At 47.7% G+C, this 20,203-nt stretch overlaps 1 protein-coding gene across 3 annotated transcripts in view; it reads right to left on the bottom strand.

Moving 5' to 3' along the window:
- Positions 1-11,442: 11,442 nt before the first annotated feature.
- The window catches only part of TRANK1 (tetratricopeptide repeat and ankyrin repeat containing 1), a 98,224-nt gene continuing 89,463 nt past the window's right edge, over positions 11,443-20,203 (bottom strand). For all 3 annotated transcript variants that reach the window (XM_044383285.3, XM_044383286.3, XM_026496702.4), the window contains 3 exons: positions 15,281-18,330; positions 14,311-14,409; positions 11,443-12,796 (listed from right to left, as the gene is read on the bottom strand). In XM_044383285.3, the coding sequence (XP_044239220.1) occupies positions 12,696-12,796; positions 14,311-14,409; positions 15,281-18,330 (3,250 nt within the window). In that variant the 3' untranslated portion in view covers positions 11,443-12,695. The remainder of the gene's footprint in view (positions 12,797-14,310; positions 14,410-15,280; positions 18,331-20,203) is intronic.

Here is a 20,203-nt window from a genome sequence, read left to right as displayed (position 1 = left end):
CAGGCTTGTCTTGGGTGGCTGCAAGATGAGTAGGTCCCACACCTACCACCAGAATCTTAGAAGCTTATATAGAGGCCTTAAAGGGGCTCAGTCTTGTATAGTATCCAGAGGATTTCAACCACACACTGTTCCCTCAAGGCTGGGTCCTTGAAAACAGCTCCCACTATGGAAAGGTGGTTGGAACGGACTTCCCAAGGACAGGAGAAGGGTGAGGAGCCTCCAAGTCCCCGGGTCCAGCTTGCAGGTCATCCTCTCCATGACCTCCTCCAAGAAGGGGTCATGGTCCAAATGAGAGGGAACGAAGACCTGAATCAGGACAGAGGACACAGCGGGGGGGTGGGGAAGTGTGAACTTGTCCTTCAGTGACACTCCTAGTGCCTCCTACTCTGTCCTGCCTCCCTAACACCCAGCTACATTTCAGTCCATAAAATGGACTGTCAAGGGGCGCCTGGGTGGCTCAGTTGGTTAAGCATCTGCTTTCAGCTCAGGTCGTGATCTCAGGGTCCTGGGATCAAGCCCCGTGTTGGGTTCCCTGCTTAGTGGGGAGTCTGCTTTTTCCTCTCCCTCTGCCCCTCTCCCCCACTTGTGTTCTCTCTCACTCACTCTGCTATCTCTCTCAAATAAATAAAAAATCTTTTTGAAAAATGGACGGTCAAAGCACATAATAGACGTCCAATAAATGTTTGCAGAAGGATGGATGAGATTGAGCAATCTCTCAGGCGGGGTGATTGATTATAAATTAGTTTGGGAGATAAAGCAGGGTTAGACATTTATTCTGTCAGTCTCCAGATAGCTACTGTGTGCCCACTAAAGGTTGCACACAAAGGCATGGGCGGTGCAGCAGTGACACAGCCCAAGTCCTGCCCTCAGGGAGACCACAGTCGTGTTGAAGGATGTAACCAGCTGCTTCTGAGACTCATGACTGACGGAGGAAATGGCCCTTAAAGGAAATTGAGAAATCAGGACAAAAAGGTGGCCCAAGGGGGCAGAGCATTTTGTTTGGGGCACTGGAGTTTAGTGTGCCAGTGAGACATCAAGGTGAAAAGGGTCAGCATGTCCTTGGAAGAGGTGTTGGGGTGGGAAGACTTGCTATGAAGCCATGAGCACGCCAGGGAAACTGAGGCTGCAGGAGTGATGGAGATGTCCAGGCAGTAAGATCATTAAAGACAAAAGGGAAGCAGACGACAATGCTCAGAGGACAGCCTTTAGGCCCCCCGCAGCCAGACAGTCGTCCACACCTCACCTGCAGCATTACCGTCAACCAGATGACGTCAACCCTCGGTCCCCTCTGCTTAGCCCACACTTGCCCATCACAGGCTCTGCTCTCTGCAATCGGGCAACCAGGGCTCCTAGATCCAACCGAAGTCATTTTGCCACACATGTTGTTGAGAAAAGCTGATGCCTCTACCTGCAGCTACAGGCCGAGTTCTGTCCTTCAAAGTTCATAGGTCAAGGTCTTAACTCCCCCTACCTGAGAATGTAGAGATAGGGCCTTTTCAAAAGAGGTAGTTAAGCTAAATAAGTTTATTAGGGTGGGCTTTCATCCAATATGACCGGTGTCCTTATGAAAAAAGGAAATTTGGACGCAGACACACAAAAAGGCAAGACCACGTGAAGACACACAGAAAAGACAGCCATTTCCAGGCCAAGGAGAGCGGCCTCTGGAAAAACCAAACCACTGGCACCTTGATCTCAGACTTCCAGCCTCCAGAACTGTGAGAAAATACATTCTGTTGTTTTAAGCCCCCTAGTCTGTGGCACTTTGTTATGGCGGCCCTGGCCAACTCATCCACCCAGTTATCATCAGTGGGATGGGGGCCTTCTCCTCTCCTGTCAGACAGCTCCCTCCCTCTGTGCAGAGTTCCCCCCCCCCACCAACCTCCCTACTCTCCCTGCCCCCACACACCTGCTTCCATCCCTGCACAATGAGAAAGGGATTCATAGACCCTTCAGATTGCAGGCTCCCACTTCACTTTTTTAACTGTCTCCTGTAAAAAGTGTAGACAAAACAGTGTTTTTCCCTTGGCTAAGACTCCTTCTTAGATATATTTGTGGATTGCCGTTCACTTGAACTAAACAACAGTGGCTTAATTCCACCTGGACACCCCCAGGCAGCCTGTGCACTTTTTTTTCCCTTTAAATTAAATGCAAAGGAACAGACGGGATGAGAAATTCAACCACATGTACCTCCTTCCTTTATGTCCCAGTCCCCCCCCAACATACACACACACACACACACACACACGCACATGCACATGCACACACATGCGCACATGCAAGCATGCGGGCAGAGATGTTATTCTTTTCTCCTGGAGAGTGTTCTGCCTACTCAAAAGTTCTGCCCTTGCGGCCCAGGCCACGTTCCCACTCCTCAGCATAGACAGCCTCACAGCCCAGCATCTCAAGAGTCCACTTTAGTTCTAACAGGATTTCTGTTGCTTTAAAATTTTTATTTGAAAGCCCTTGATAGGAGAAGGATTAGTGTTCTTCCAGGAAGGCACCTCAGTCACAAACCCAGATCTCCCTGAAAACTCTAAGCCAAACTTAAGAGCTGAGTTTTGATGAGCAACAGGAAGGTCAGCAGTCCTCCAGTCAGCAATCCTGAGGACTTGGGTGTGGCATTAGGCACACAAAGTCCAGGATGACCAACTGCCTTTCATGTGGCTCTTCTGACATCTCAGAGCCCTAGCGGAAGGACTAAAGTGTTTTTCCCCTAGCTCTGACCCATAAGCTCTGAAAAAGCTCTGAAAAAGCTGAAAAAGTCACCAACCTGATCTGCAGTTCTGTTTCCTCCCTTCTGAAGTCAGGGGCATTCCATGTGAGGGACTCTTCCTCTTCCTTGGATGTGCTGGAGCCCTGTATTGTCCCAAGGGCCCCACTCCAAGACCAGCAACATGGCGGAAAGAATCCCCGACTTGGGGCTCACCATTATAGCTCCCACCAAGACAACAGACTTTGTGAACCGTGACAAAAACCAGATGCTGCCACCTCCTTCCAAACGCCAAATTAGCACCTGGAAGGTCAGCAGTCAAAAAGCCAAAGGGCTCCAGAGAATTGGAAACACACTGACAACTGCTTGAAAGAAAACTGAACAGAAGAAGAAATTGAAGATGGAAGAACAGTGTTTTTATTCTCAAGAAAATTTCCATCCTTTGTGTCTCTATAGACTAACTTCTCTGTGATCCCCACGGACTAGGGCTGGAGCAGGTAGTCCTGAGGCACAGGGTTACATAGAGCTTCCAGAGCTTAGGCGATATGGGTATGATGGAGGTGGTTGTGGGTATTCACCGAGGTAGGTCTTGTGTGAGCCAGTACTGAAGTACTTATTCACTAAATGACAGCTGCTGTGATTTTCATGCTTTTGCCTTGTCGCAAGCCCCGCACCTAGATGGGTGTGTCTTCATAGCTCAAGAAAGATGCCAGGGAATGTGGCAGGAGGATATCAGTTGGGAGACTTAAGAGCAAGGATGCTGCCAGGGGGTAAGAAGGTCTAGAGGCAGGAATACTAAGAGCAGGACATACAAGGATTAGGTGATAAAGTTCAAGTTGTCGTGAATGACCTTAAGGATTCCCTCTTATTCGCAGATGGCTGCAGATGCACTCCAGTGGAATGGAGGTCAGCTAGGATGAGAAGCACAGGACCTATGTGGGACTTCTGGGGTGTCTAGAAGAGCCTCCTTCCTACTGGATTGTCATCACCATGGAACATATGACAGTATTGCTTTCGAAACACCTGAGTGGGGGAAGCATGTTCCTCTCTGACCGCCTCTTTGAGCAACAAATATTTGCCCGCCGCAACTCTCCATTTTGATTTCTGAAAATATCCTTACTGTTTTCTGTAACCACAAATATAATCCAAACTATTTTTTAAAAATCTGGTTCTTACAGAGTACTCAGAATCACCACCACCACCAACTCCAATTTGGAATTAAATTTTTACTAATTTTACAAAAGTGGATTGAACCATAGAGACTCCTTTTTGGCTTGAGTTTTCAGTGAACAATTGATTTTTGCCATATTTCCATGCCAGCACATTTAGCTCTTTTTAAAAACTGAACCATATTCATGGTGTTTAACCACGCCCCTGATGAACACTGGAGTTGTCTCCAATTTTGCACTGTCCCAGATGCTCCTAAGGTTAGTAGGAATGCTGGTCATAAATGTATAATTGAATATGATTAAGCCTTAAGAAGGACAGAAATTCGGGCACATGCTACGACATGGATGAAGTTTGAGGACATTATTCTAAGTGAAGTAAGCCAGTTGCAAAAAGACAAATACTGCATGAATCCACTTATACGCATCACCTGGAGTAGTCAAAGTCATAGAGATAGAAAGTGGAACAGAGGGGGTGCCTGGGTGGCACAGCGGTGAAGCGTCTGCCTTCAGCTCAGGGCGTGATCCCGGCGTTATGGGATCGAGCCCCACATCAGGCTCCTCCACTATGAGCCTGCTTCTTCCTCTCCCACTCCCCCTGCTTGTGTTCCCTCTCTCGCTGGCTGTCTCTATCTCTGTCGAATAAATAAATAAAATCTTTAAAAAAAAAAGTGGAACAGTGGTTGCCAGAGGCTGAGGAAAGGGAGAATAGGGAGGTATGTTTCAAAGCGTAGAGAGTTTCAATTGAATTTCTGGAGATTGGTCATACAACAACATGAACGTAACTGAGCTGTATACACAAAAGTTTAAGATTGGAAATTGTATGTTACTTATAAAACACTGTATGTATCCTACCACAATTAAAATAATAATAATAATAAATAATTTCTTAAATCTCAAAAAACAAAAAGTAGGAATGCCAAGTTCAAAGGTGATCCCAGTTTTTATTTTAATAGATATTGGCAAAGTGCCTCCAGAAGGGCTGTACTGGTCTTATTTCCACTGTAGGGTGTGAGAGACCCCTTCTCCCACAGCCTCCAACACGGGCATTGCCAGTCTGTTCTCCGTCATGATCTGGTAATGGCAGATGGGGACAGAAAGGGGGCAGAAGCTCACTCTCCCCTTGAAGAACAAAAGAATGTTCTTCTGTTCAGCCCATCTCAACACTTGAGGGGCCACAAAATGAATTTGGGTTGCAGCATTCTACAGGGTAGGTGTAGATCTCTTTGGATGCCTCCGGAAACTCCAGAATTATTCTAGTTCTTCCCCGTCCCATCCCACTCCCTAACCTTAAAATCATGACTCCAAATATCATGGACTGGCCTACATATTTTCCTGAAACAGCTGTCCCGCAGAATCACTAAAACTTGGGTTAAAAATAGCCTCAGTCTCTAAAAGAAGGTTGAGTCCCCGGAAACAAAGCCTGCTTAGATATGTCTCCACCTCCGTAAAGGGCACACAAAATCTGACCCAGCTCTGTCCCCAGAGCTAGTCTCTACCTGTGACCACCCCTTCCTGCCCTGGAAACAGATCCCTGCCTGAGATCTTTTCCCACTCTTGGTCCATCTATGGAAGACAAACAGGGAACAAGGGAGGATAATGCAATTATAAACAAGCTACAAGCTCATGTCCTTATTTCCATTTTATAAATGCCCAAATGGGCTCAGAGACTTTAAATAACGTGTCTGAATTCCCACAACCAGTATAAGAAGCCAAATTTCAATCTTACATCTCACTTCAAAGCTACTGCGATGACAATATCCTGCTTCCCCAGGGCAACCTATCTCCCCTAAAAGGTCCTGTCAGGTATTCAGGTCCCATCACCACTGAGGAGGGTCAGATGATGTGTCTTAGGGAGAGAACAGAGAATTCTGAATAGGGTTAGAATTCTGCAGCACCAGGAGACATTTCTAGACAACAACCCACCTAAAGAACGCCCGGTACCTTGCTGATGGTTTCTCCCTCCCCCTTAGCAAGTGGGGAGACACATTTTCCTGAGTGGTGGGTGGGAGTGAGGATCAGCTGTCTACTTTTGTTGGCAGACCTGGTTTCTCTGCTGTGGTAAGGACTGGAAGTTTCTCAGGTTACACAGGGAAGCTACCCATGAGCTCTTAACCGCTGTGCTATAATGGGGGTTGCCAGGTGGGGAGATGGCCTCTGGCTGCCCACTTGACCTTGTGCTCTACAGTCAGGATCTCTGAAGCATATTTCAAGTGACAAGATCAGACAAAGCCAGCCTCAGTTGCTTAGGAAAGATATCTGTGGCAGAAGGAAGAGCAGTTACCTGCTGCACTGGTTTACCCATCCTCTGGATCATAAACTTAAGGATGATCCCCAGGACACAGATGTCTGGCAATTACATGGTATTGATCCAGGAAGGCCTTCAAGGCATCCCAGACCCCAAATCAGACTGTTGGAGAAGGCCAGGGATAATGTGTGTGTGTGTGTGTGTGTGTGTGTGTGTGTGAGAGAGAGAGAGAGAGAGAGAGACAGACAGACAGACAGACAGATTGAGATGTTAGATTTTGAGAAGATTAAGATGGTTATTATGGCAGGAGAATCTATGAATCCTGGATTCCTATCTGCAAAGACCCTGAAAGAGTCAGATGCATGAGGAGAAATGACCAAGAGAAGTGGCATGAAGCTGTGTTGTTAGCTACATACTCTGCCCCAGACCTGCAAAAAGAGTATGTATCCACAACCCTCTCCAGATTTTATTCCTGTAGTGAGGAGTCCCCTGATCAAATCACCCTGAGCCTCTTTTCCACCAATGTGCTGAATCCAAGGGGAAGCCAAGAGTGGCTGTTCGGGGAAGTGAGGATGCAGATATATAATGAGCTTTCATGTATGGTCAGAATGCCCATACTCATGCCAGGATACCCTTTGTGGTGTAAGCTGAAGACAAGAGTGGAAAGAGAAGGGATGGGGGAGAAATGTGTCTTTGTATCCTTATCCTACATCCCACAAATGTTAGGGGCAGGCCTGCCCTTCTGTGACAGCCAGCACAATTGGCTGCCAGTGTCTCGGGGGAACCAGAATCCAGGAGCTGAGTGATGAGAGCTCTGTAACATTGGTCCTAGTAACTCTCCCTGCAGGTTGTCCTGGCAACCAAGTCTTAGCTGCTAGTGAAGACTGCATGGCAAGCCAGATGTTAGGGTCTGGAGGGGAGGTGGCTAAGATGACAAATGCTTGGTTTCAGGTATGGGTTCTAGGATTCCTTGGGGTGCTAGGGTTCTAGGATCCCCACCAGGCCCGGTAGACAGGTGGATGAAACCCTTTCCTTCCAAGGGCAAACTATATAATAGCATGGGCTTCAATAGGGAGTTCTGCTCGCTGACCCTCTCCTTCACTTTACACATATTTGTGATAATCACTGTATTTTGGAGAGTTGTAAGATCTGGAGCTCACAGATACAACATGCTTAGGGCCTGGTTTCTGTTATCTATTACTGGGTAACAAACAATCCCAATACTTAGCAGCTTAAAGCCATAATGCTTTATTAATTCTCAGCTAATTTGGGCAAGTCTCAGCTGGTGGCGGTGGTGATGGCGTCACTGCTTTGGCCTCATTGAGCAGGCTCTGGGTTGAAAGTTCCAAGAAGGCTCTGCTCACATGAATGGTACCCCAGGGCTCCTGTGTGTGGCTCCTACATGTGGCCTCTCCACCCTGCTAGCTTGGGTTTCTTCACAGCATGGCGGCCTCGGTGCAGTTGAATTCTTACATAGCAGCTGGATTATCCCAAAGAAAAGCAGAAGCTATCAGACCCCTTAAAGGCCAGACCCAGGATCAGACAATGTCACTTCCACTGCAATCTATTGGCCAAAGCAAGTCATAAGGGGAAGGGAAACGGACTCCACCTCTTGATGGGCGGAATGACACATGCATGCAAGGAAAGTAAGAAATAGACAGTGGCTGTCTTTGAAATCTACCACTATAGCCCTCAACTCTTATTTAGCTATGAATTTGTGACTGTTCTCTCCAGACATTCCACCCCCTTTTCCAAGGGAGTAGCTAGGACTCCTCAGTTCAAGACTGACACAGGGGCCAGGTGATACCATGGCCAGTAGGGACCTGCACTCACACTCATTGCAATGCAAAGAGGAGGTGGGAAAACTTCAGGGATGATGGTTGAGTGGTTCATCTACAGATGCTGGACCAGATGTCCCAGGGCTCCTAGCCTTACCAAGCTCAGCTTGGAAGGAGTAAAGTCACCCGTCAACTCAGACCCCCTGCCAGCTTCGACAGAGTGTGTCAGCAGTGGCCACTATGAACTGAAGGAGAAAGGGCCTTCCTCCTTTTACCTATGCCATGTAGACCTCCCAAGACTTGAGACCTCAAGGAAGCAAAAGTTCCCCCAATAATAACTAGGGTTGAATTTCCCACCAAAGAGGGCTCAGAGTAGGATTTTAATTAATTTAAACAAAATGTGACGTTTCTTGTACAACTAAAATTCATGTGTACTGCATTATTGCTAGAGCATGAAATCCCAAGATTATCAAAACCATACTAAAATCAGATGGAAACACAGGAAATTCACATTCAATGTCATTCACATTCAAAAATTCAAATGAAATACCTCATACACATATTGGGTAAAACCTGGAAGTTGCTTTGCTGGGATTTTAACATTGAGTGTTTATAGCCTTGGTCATTTTCCTAGGCCCTGGGAGTGATCTCCCCATCTGAGTCTGGAGAAACCTTTCTGTAAGCTCCGGAGAGAGGGCAGAGTACAAGTCTTGTCCGTTTCTTGGCCTCATCCCTCTCACATCCCCACAAGCCATGTGCCTATCCTGCAGCACTGGAGGAGCCCAGAAGAGCCCAGGTCATGACACTAGAGAAATGAACAGCTGACGCACTCCAGCTATCAGGAGACCTTAGTGACGGCCAGGACCTGGAAGCACTACTATGCCGTCCTTCTGTGCTGAGAGCAGGTGTGAAATAAGCTGTAAATTACACTGAGCTCCATGAGCAGGTGCTCTTGCTATGGTCAGTGCTGGCCAGGATGCTCAGCAAACCTAGGGCTCATTTTGAGCTACAAGTGACCACTCTGGGGAAACTGACCAGGTTAGCAAAGGAAAAGTGAACATGGTATCTACAGCCCTGGGTTTGGAGGTAGGGGATGAAATGAGATTCAGTGTATGAACTTTAGTACGTGGGGTGAGGGGTGGGTGCACTCAGGAGAGAGTAAAGACACCAGCTTTGGGAGCAGTGCTAAGCTTTGCTATCCACTGGGACTGCCTTTGGGCAGCTGCTTTGTCCTGTTCTTGGGAGTCAGAGGCCAGGCTGCCCTGAGTGGGTGGCAGGAGGAGACACATTAATTTCCTTGCCAGCCATTCCACTTTCCTATAGGAAGACCCCAGTGCCAGACAGCAAGTGAGAAATTGAAGTGGGTGAGCTGTCAGCACCCAGGGACCAGTCAGCGCACTCTATGTACTGATACTGGGCAGGGGTGATGGGCTCCGGAAAGAATAGCTGACATTTGCTGTTGACCTCAGTGCCTGAGTCCTCCACAGAGAGAGTGCCAGCTGGGCTCAGAAAACCCAGTCCAGGTCTCAGCCATGCTTCAGACTGGCTCTGTGACCCAGGGTAAGATGCATCACCTGGGCCTGTTTCCCCACCAGCGATGAGGTGAAGTACAGAGCTGTTGGCTCCCACGTCAGTGTCCTTCCTTCCTCCAGTCATTGAAAGACTGAACCCATGTCCCCAGATTGAATTTGAGAACAAGAGCTCTTGGCTAAGAACAGTCAGGCCAAAACATGCACATGTTGGTAGGAGCCGTCCAGCCCTTTCCCTTCCCTCAGCAGGCCTCAAGGGCCCTAAACACCATTCTAAACAATTAATGCTGACAGCAAAGAAATGGAATTAATGTCTGAGGCAGTTAGGGAAAATAGCTGATTCTTTATGATGGGCTTTTGGAAGATGAGCTGTCCCTGAGAATTCACCCTCTTGACAGGGGAGATAGACATTAGCTATGTACATGCTTGTCCAGCAGCTGGGCACATGGGTGGGGCAGTGGGGGGGAGGTGGTGGGGACCACAGGTAGGCTAAGGGTTGATCATGACAGAGCTCCAGCCTGGGGGAATCCCTCGTGCAAGAGAGAGTTAAGACAGCAGGCCTGACTGATGTCTTTTGAAAGGCCTGCTTATGAGGCTGCCCCTTGGCTGGTGTCTGGGAATTTAATTTCTGGAGGGTTCCTGCCATCTCCAGAACTGATAACCGTGATTCAAAGTACTCAAATTGTTTGTACAAACAATGTAGTTTATGCTGAACACCTGCTTTCCTTCTGTGACACTGTGACTTGGATATGTTCTAGGCAGAAGATGTTTATATGACCAGCCCCCATTAAAAACTCTGAGCACTGAGTCTCTAATAATTTTTGATTGGCAACAATTCAGGTGTCTTGTCACACTCAGTGGGGGAACTAAGCGTGTCCTGTGTGAGTCCACTGGGAGAGGACCCTCAGAAGCTTGTACCTGGTGTCCCCCCCGCCCCGACTCGGCCCATGTGCCTTTTCCCTTTGCGGGTGGTGCTTGGTATGTTTGTCTATAATAAATCAGAGCCATGAATACAACCACATGCTGAGTCCTCTGAGCCCTCCTAATGGATTACTAAACCTGAGAATTACCAAACCTCTGACACACACACCCCATTCTGGATTTCCAGGCAAAGCCTGGGACACCAAAGCCCCTCCTACTGGGAAGGCTTTTGAGGTCATCGGTGGGAATTACTGACCCTGCTGCTGAATCCCATTCCTCACTCCCAACCTCCACACCCACACTCTAAGCCCCCCTACGAATTGAGAAAGTGGATTCCTGAGAGTGGTTCTCTCTAGAGAGTTCTATCAGACAGTGTTGATATAGAAGACAGCAGGCTCATCTGGCCCAGTTAGGAGCCTCCTGGACCTTGAAGCATAGGATCAGAGGCCACTTTGTTTCCTGAGATTCAGCTGTCCTGCTCACCCAACATAAGCAAACACTGAGATCACACAACCAAGACCTGAGGGTGCTCAAACCCATGGTAACAACCTACAGAACCACTGGGCATCAGGGCACAAAGGGCTCTTGGACCACTTGATTCCCCCAAAGGGGAAGCTGAGGCCCCACTGGGTTATGTAAATGCAGCTGCCACCCCGTGCGATATGCATTTCTATCACTGCTGCTTTTCCATGTCTCCACCTCCCTCTCACAGCAGACTCTGAGCCCCCAAGGTGGGGCCACATGTAGCACTCAGTGATCTGACCCACCCCAGGTTACACTGCTCAATAAGGGCAGGAGAGGATTCAACCTCGGGTTTCCTGCCTCCCAAGGCTGTGTTCTTGTTGGCGGCAGTCCCAAGAGGCAACACTGATGAAACTCCTTACAGTCCACACCCCAAATGCTGAAGAGGCACAGACAAGCCCTCAAGAGACACCACAACCAGCCCAGAGTCCCTAGATGTCTTCATTTCAGACGGCACAGCAAGCTTCTGCCCTGGTCGGCATCAACCAGCTGGCCACAGAGAACCAACACCAGGCTTTACCCTTCACTCTCTGAGTGGAGACCAGAAATGAATAAATGGACGGCTGCATGTAAGAGAAATGATTTAATTTCATAAAAATGTGATCATACAGTAAGATTTGATTGATTTTTTTCCCTTTTTTTTTTCTGGCAAGTGAAGTTTATAAAAAACACCTGGAATAAAAATTAGAAACATAACCTAATAAAAATTAGAAACAAGGAAATAGAGTCATTTAGAAAGACAATAAAGAGAAAACAATAAGCAGCAAAAGCAGCAGCAACATGGGGAGAAAGTTGGCTCTGCTGTGCAGACAGAGCAATGAAGGACCAACATAACCCGAGCTTTCCCAGCAGGCTGAGCTGAGGGGCAAGGGAGAGAGGGGGCAGTAACCATGAGCGGCCTGACGGCCTCCGGAATGGGACCACACTGATGGCCGCTGGCTCAGTGGGGGTTGGGGGTGAAGCAATAGCCTCCTTCAATCAAGAAAATGAGACATATAGAGCCACATACAAATGCTTTTTGGAATGTCTGCACCATAGCCAAGGCAGAGTTAGGACCACCTTGAAGAGGCAGGCTTGGAACCCCCTGCAACATCCCCAGGTTTGCCTCCTAGGGCAAAAGTCCAGAGGCTCCCGCCCACAGGACGCAGGGGGAGTTCAGGACTACATTCTGAGGTAGTCTAACCGTGACTTGCACAGGTAGCTGAAAATGATCACAAAAAAATGGGGAGAAGAAAGGCAGAAAAGGTGCACAGACAGAAGAGGCTAATGCAGATAACAGAAGGGACCTTAGGGACCTTGCTACAAGAAAGTTCAGAGATGACCAGAGGGTGTGGCCTGGGGGAGCACAAGTGGCCTGCAGTGGGCCCACAGGGACCCTGGGCGCACACGGCTCTTGTACTACTTGATGCTGCAGCCGTGTGAAAGGAGATGAAGGAATCCGTGGAGGGATTTCCCGGCCCAGAGCAGCGCCAACTCTGAGGGGAGGGATGTCCCTTGCTGATGACTCACGTCACAATGGTGATGTGCCAGAGAACCTCAGAGCTTCGGGGTGAGGCACCCCAAGGTTATTTCAGCTATGACTCCTCTCATCTGAACAAGTTCTAGAGAGAACTAACACTGCTAGACTTACAGGCGACAGAGCGATCAGATCAAAGCCACCGGTGAGAGAAATAAAAAGAACAAAAATCAAAAGTGTTGCTAGACACCCCCCCCTACTTTTTTAGGCTAATTTACATTCCTTTTCTCATCTGCCCCAGCACTCAGAATTCTACGTCAGGATGGAACGTTCTGAAGGCTTTGGAGGCAGCAGCTATGTGGATGTTAGTATTTTCTCTGCTTTCCACATTTCCGCAGACGCCTTCGAGGACGGAGCTCACCAAAGTCCTCCACTTCATTTTCATAATCATCTTCCTGAACAATACCTGTTTGAAAAGCAAAAACAAAAAACTAGAAACAAAGTACAGAATGGTGATTTCTTTTTTCACTCCACTATAAAATATAACATGCTAGTAAAACCTGATGTCTCTGTAATTGTTTTTTTTTTATTTTTTTTAAAGATTTTATTTATTTATTTGACAGAGAGAGACAGCCAGTGAGAGAGGGAACACAAGCAGGGGGAGTGGGAGAGGAAGAAGCAGGCTCATAGCAGAGGAGCCTGATGTGGGACTCGATCCCAGAACACTGGGATCACGCCCTGAGCCGAAGGCAGACGCTTAACGACTGCGCCACCCAGGTGCCCCTATTTTTTTATTTTTTAAAAAGATTTTTATTTATTTATTTGAGAGAGAGAGAGAGAGAGCACAAGCAGGGGGAGGGGCAAAGGGGGAGGGAGAAGCAGACTCCTTGCTGAGCCGGAAGCCCAACATGGGGCTCAAGCTCAGGACTGCTGAGATCATGACCTGAGCTGAAGTCAAACACTTAATCAACTGAACCACCCAGGCGCCCCTCTGTAATCATTTTAAATTAAAGGGCGAAAAAGCCTGAATTAGAGCCCAAGTGAATACCCTTCTCTAGAGTTAAGTTCTTATACAGGCTGATTCCTCTGCCCTCATTTCAGAGACCCCTCAAATGGCAAAGAAATCAAGCAAAACCTAAACTCAACCAAAAACTTGAGTTAGTATACCAGTTATCTTCCTTTTGAAATAATCATAAAAATCATAGTCCCGGCAGCCACTATATTCTAAAGATTTTTTACTGCCATAGATATTTGTGCCCAGTCCCTTCTAGTTTTTCCCAGCTCTGGGGTCTGGGTTTTCCGGTAGTATCTGGATTAGGAGGACCCACAGAAGAGCATTCTGGGGCACATGAAATATTTGGAGTAAGAAGAAATAACACCTGGCCAAGAGCGGGCAACAATTGGCATGGGCAAGAGGGAAGACCTCCCAGATGATAAAGAATTTGGCAAGATCATTCTGTCAGGAGAGAAACGTGACTCCCTCCATATAAGCACTTAACCCTCCATGGGAAGGCACACGCAAGTTTCCCCAATGATTTTGTGTGCTTCGCTCACAAATGTGCTTATTTCACATCCCCAAACTCAAAACAGTGCTGATACATACTAGACATTTAATAAATATTCACTGACTTATTACATGAATGGTTGACACAGACAAGCATATTTACCAAGAGAAGGCACTTCAATACTTTGTCTATCCTTGGGAGTCACTGTATTAGGGTGAGTAGTGACTGGATGTCATCAATAACAGTTCATAAGTGGCAAAAGAGGTTGTCTAAAAACCTGTGTGAGCCCTCACAGTCAGATGGGGAAACTCGGATCCTATGTTGCTAATAATTTGACTAACTGGGGGTGAAGCTCCTAGACAGTGAGTGGCCACTATTGACCCCTTCAGCAACCCCACTTCACATTGACCTGGGAGTCAGCAGAAGCAAGAATCATGAGACCCAGAGCATCACCCTGGGATAAAGGGCTCCTTACCTTCCTCCTTTAAGTGGAGTTCCGTCTTCATCAGCCAGTCCCGCGCATCCCTGACTGACGGGATCAGAATGTTGACCAGCCGAGCCATCACTTCCTCTGCTACAGGAACCAAAGAACAAGGGCTCTGAGTGAGGGGGCCGCTGCAGAGACTAGACCACTCAGTACTAGAGCCAAGGCCCCCACTTCCCAAGAGCCTGTTTCTGGGTTTCCCCTGAGGGGGACAATGGAATAAGAACTTACAGCCACCTTCTGCCACCACAAACAAACTACAATTACATGCTAGCCTGACACCATCACTGCATGTCTATAGAGATTGCCCGTAGCAAACCTCCCAAGGAAGCTTCGTTCATCATGTCACTAAACCTTACACTGGAGTGTCCAGATTATAGAATAAGTTTTAAATATCTAATTTCACTAATTTTATACATAAGGTGACTTCTACTCAGTGTTGCTAAGAAATAGCTAATAAGGAAGTTAGAGGAAATCTGATTCAGAGACCACATAAGAATTCTTATTGTTAAAGTCTCACACTGGGTATGGTTTAAGAACTCTCCTTAAAGGAAGAGACCAGCTACGCACCTCCGGATCTTAGTCAAGGGTTCAGTACAGAGTAGGTGTTCAAGAAGTGGTCACTGATGAACAGATCGGAAGCTTAAAGAGCTTCCTCAAGCCTGAACACTCTCCCTATATCCTTGCCACAGAACTAGTTAGCAAGCCGTTTTCTTGTCTGTAGTGCTGGGGAAACCATCCTGACCCAAGATAATCACAATATTTTAACTGGGGGCGGGGTGGTTCAAAGAATGGGGTTTTGCTGTAATTTGAGAACACACATTCCTCACTTGTATTTCTGCCAAAGCCAAGTTCTGTTATCCCCAGGACAGACCTCACCACAAAGGACTTGATTCTGACATGTGTTCTCAAAGCCTGGGTTCTCACACCACCTGGGCCCCAATTTCTGAGGACCCCTTACCGCCAGCCCAGGCCTTGCGCCTGTAGAGGTCCTCCACCGTATCCAAAACCTTCTTGATGTTCTCCTGGACCTTCCTCTGCAGCATGTGGCTGTGCTCTTTGGAGCCCAGGTGACTGCGGATCCACATGCTCTGCTCAATGTCCTGTACCACCAGCTTGCCTTCATCGATGGCCGGGTCCACCTTCTCACGGAAAAATTCGGAGTACTTCTGGTAGGCCACCTGCTGCCTCTGATGACCTTCTAGGCGGATGTGCTGCTCGTAAGACTCGCTATTCCTCTCCCGGCCCTCCGTGTCTCCCAACTCAGTGCTGGAAATGGCCACCACCTCTGAAGCCTCTCCCTCAAATGCTTTCCCAGGGCTGAAATAGTTGTCAGGACCTCGGGTGAACTTCACCCCACACAGGTCACACTGGGTCCTGTCGACGTCTGCCTTCTTGAAGTTCCCAGCCCCGGGCTCCCTGGCCTCCTCCCAGAAGCACTCTGCCTGCGCACTCACCCTTCTCCTCCAGCTGATGCACAGGGACACCACCAGGCATGCCTTTCTCAGCTTCCGCTGGATGGAAGCCTTCCGCTGCTTCTGGGAAAGGATGGCAGCAAGAAGGTGGTCCCGGTCTTCCAATGCCAGCTCATCTGTCTCGTCCTGACCAAACTCACACTCTGGCTCAGCAAAGTAGTCCACAGGGTCCACACAGAGTAGGCGGCTTAGTTTCACCTCCTCGTGATAGAGGCCACGCACCACGGACCCTTTGGTGTGCATGCTGTCCCAACGCCAGTGGCAGTCCATCAGGTACTCTTCGTCCCGTTCAGAGAGCAGGTCCTGCAGCGCCTCAGCCACAGACTTCACATTGACCTCTGTCAACACCCGCTTGACCACTTTCAGGAGCCTCTCGGGAACCTGGTCCGGGCAGTCCATGCTCATCAGCTGCAGCCTTGTCTGGATCTCCTGAAAGTGGCGGTACAGAAGAGGCTTGCAGTACGGCTGCAGAAGCTCCTCGGCATTCACCAGCATCACTAGGCACAGCACCAGGGTCCGCTCTGCCTCACCAGACACCACACAGTCTATTTCACTGAAGGCATCGAGCAGGACGTTGAAGTTCACATTCTCATGGCCACATAGCACCTTGACGAGGTAGGAGAGGTGGAACCGGAAATCCTGAATGGCTCTTGTCACGTCCTTGGGCTTGTATTCCTGAATGATGGAGAACACGTCCCCGAGCTCCCTGTCCTTCTTGCTGAACAGGAACTCCCAGTAGTGCAAGAGTGCAATGTAGCTCTTGGGGAGGCATAGGATGGCATTCTTCCAGAGGCGGGCCAGAACTGCTGCACAGTGGACAAACTGGAACTCCAACAGGGCCACCGTGTTTCCAATGCTGGGGATGAGCGGTTCTTTACACCTCTTGACAAGGACATTCATGAAGCGGAAAAAGAGCCTCTTGTAGTTTTCTGGGTTCCTGTATACATAGAACTGGTCAATGCAGTTCTCCAGCAGTCGGATGAAGCAAAGGTGGGTCTTCTCGGTATTGTCGTCATCCTTGTTGGGTGCCAACATGCCGAATTTTCCTTCTATTCCCTTCATCTTGCTGCCTCTCCCCCTGCCCCTTTCCTCTTTTTCAGCCTCTAGAGCTTTGAGATCCCTGTTGTAGCTGTCCTCCTCCTGGTGGAGCAGCTTTTCAAACTCCTCCGGATAGTTGGAGGAGACGAGGAAAGCCTGCATGGCGCTCAGCCACAGGTCTGTAGACTCCCGGCGGCTTCGTGCCCTTTCGTTTTGAAACAGAAAATGAATGTACTCTTTCAGAGCAGACCTGTAGGATCGAAAGGATTTGTAGTTTGGTTTGAGGATTTCTTTGCATGCCATGGGGTTTTCTGACAACACTCTCTGATGGAAATGCTTAGGGAAGAGGACATTCAGGAAGGATTTGCAAAGGCCATACATATCTGTAGGCAAAATATAATTAATTTCTTCAAGTTCTTCTGCTAAGATTTTAGGGAACACTTTTTTGGCCTCCAAAAGCAATCCACTGATTGCCACCAAGTGCATTTTTGACTGAACCAAACACCTGGCCTCGCAACGCCTCAAAGGCCTGTGGAAATCTTTACAGTTTTCATCCTCACATTTCAAGCCTACAATAAACCTCATGCAGACGCCTGGGTAGGTCTTCCCAAGCAGGCTTTGTGTGATCTGACACAGCCTGCTCAAAAGGTGTTTGTTGAGGGCTAATTTCACTTGGTCAGTCATTATCAAGAAATAGTCTTTTGTTTTCTTATCTGTGAAGTTCAAATCCAGGTCAAAAATTATTTTTAATATGGGTCCAGGGTCATTCTGAGCTATCTGGCAATACTTGGCATCCACCTGAGAAATTCCAAAAAACTCAAAGCAAGACTTGACCATCTCCTTCTCAGCATTGTTGGTCACTCTTTTGAGGGCCCTGACTAGATTGAGGAGGACTTCCAGGCCCCCCGGAGCCAGCGCCAGGACCTTCTCAGGCTCAGCCTCACACTGACTGGTGGCTTCATAGAGCGCCTCCACCACCCCAGCTGAGTGATTGAGCCTGTCAAACTTGAAGAAGGCATCCTTGAGCTTTTGAAAGTCTCTCAAGATTACCCCCTGGAGGAAATGAGCCTCAGCAATGCCAGACAACTGATTGGTTTGATAGCAGAGGTCAAGGGCTTCTCTCAGAATGGCCTTGGTGTGCTCTACATCTGAATCCCTGGCCACATTGAGGCGGGCAGCCCCCAGCAGACATGAGGCCTGAAAGTCCTTGTCGGCAGTGAGCCTGGCGGCCTCCAACAGGCAGCCATGTTGCTTCATCAACAAGGCAGCCTCTTCCCTCCGACCTTCCCTGTTCAGCAGGTCTGCAGCTTCTGCAAGCCGTCCGCGAGACTTCAGGAACACCAGCTGGTCTTCTATGTCTAGCTTCGAGAGGACAGCCATCATCTCCTTGATCTTATTTGCGCTCAGGTACTTTGCTGCTGCTTCCAGGTAAAGCTGACTTGCAGAATAAGACAGCTTGGATATGGGAAGGGTCTTGGCCCTTAGCATTTCTTCATACCTGAAACGACAGACAACACAAATGTCAACTCATTACCATCCAATAGAAAATGTTCTCCAAAATACAGCACAGAGCCAGTTAACTACAATTCCCACATGCAGATATAAATTACAAAATAGGACCTAAACCTATCCAGCATCTTTACAAATGTTTCATTTCACAAGGATAAGATTAATTCTTTATTCTCCAAAGGAACCAAGCATTAGTATATTAAATTAATGAAACATAATGGAGTTGCAACCTAAGCAAATGGAAGTTAGGTTTGGAAGTCAATCTGAGGGGCAACAATTATGCATAATCAAAATTATCATTAAAAAAAAACCTTAAGCTTTCATAAAAGCATGATAATCATTTTGGGTCTACAACTCCATTGAGTCTGAGACCAGACTAATGAGGAAGGGTGAAGACAGAGACTGCACACATACCAGCAGGACATTAAACTTCCTCTTATTCCCCGAACTGATTTTTCTCTTCTGCCAGGTATGCATGTGGTTGAGTTAGAGTGAGATTAATGAGGCTCTGAATGCTTCCCTTTACTCTTCTGATCAAAGTCAGTATATCCCACACTACAATTCCAGTTTTCAAGGCACTGGAACAATCCAATAAAGCATGCTTGGTTTTGAACTCTCATAAGATAAATCATCGCATCACAACCAGAAAAGTGCCCAGATGTCTTATGATGCCCCCGACTTACACTACAAACCTCAGATTTCTTAGTACAACAGGCTTCCCATGAGGGGGTGTAAATCAAGATGAAGAAAGGGAGTATACGTCACATGTGAGCATTGGCTGATGGAGTAAGGAATCATTTTAGCAAATATAAAGAACTACTGAGGTATTTTCTTTTCAAATTTAAAATGTCCTCAATGCACTTTGAGTCACGCCAGTTAGCGTTTGAATTCTTTTTTTTTTTTAAGATTTTTGTTTATTTATTTGACAGAGATAGAGACAGTCAGCGAGAGAGGGAACACAAGCAGGGGGAGTGGGAGAGGAAGAAGCAGGCTCACAGCAGAAGAGCCTGACGTGGGGCTCGATCCCGTAACGCCGGGATCACGCCCTGAGCCGAAGGCAGACGCTTAACCGCTGTGCCACCCAGGCGCCCCAGCATTTGAATTCTACACTCAACATGCATGGTGTTCAAAGGACACTCAAATAGATCTAGTGTGAGGCTCCAGTTAATACTCATTACACTTAGATCTCAACTCATCATTAGAAACTCTCAGTTGCATACCTCAATAAAGGTGAAAAAAATAATGAAAGAAAAAAATGTTTCTGGGGAAAATCTGTGACTGACTATTCAAGGCTCTTCTGGAAAACTGAGGACAGCAAGTTAAATAACTTATTAAAGGTTTAAAAAAAAAACTCTCTCAGTCGGTTTTGTCATATGAACTCACAAGGGAATTGGTCTGGTCAATTATTCCCACCACCACTGCATAGCACCCTGATAACTGGGTACCCAATAAATATCACAGCTGGCACGCTGTTATGGACTGATAGTTTGTGTCCTCTAAACTTCATACATTCAAGCCCCAACTCCCAGTATGATTTTTTTGGAGATGGGATCTCTAAGGAAGTAGCTAAGGTTAAATGAGGTCACAAGGATGGTGCGCTGAGCCAGTAGAACTAGTGTCCTTATAAGAAGACACCAGAGAGGGGCACCTGGGTGGCTAAGTCGGTTAAGCATCTGACTCTTGGTTTTGGCTTGGGTCATGATCTCAGGGTCATGGGATCCAGCCCTACATCCGGCTCCGTGCTCAGCAGGGAGCCTGCTTGATGATTCTCTCTCTCCCTCTTCCTCTGCCCCTCCCCTCACTCACGCACACACACACATACTCTCTCTCTCTAAAATTAATTAACTTTTTTTTTTAAAAAA

This window comes from Ursus arctos, unplaced genomic scaffold (assembly GCF_023065955.2).
Source record: "Ursus arctos isolate Adak ecotype North America unplaced genomic scaffold, UrsArc2.0 scaffold_20, whole genome shotgun sequence".
NCBI classification, from domain to species: domain Eukaryota; kingdom Metazoa; phylum Chordata; class Mammalia; order Carnivora; family Ursidae; genus Ursus; species Ursus arctos.
The sequence above is the reverse complement of the archived record's forward strand: the minus strand, read 5'-3'. Positions and strand labels throughout refer to the sequence as shown.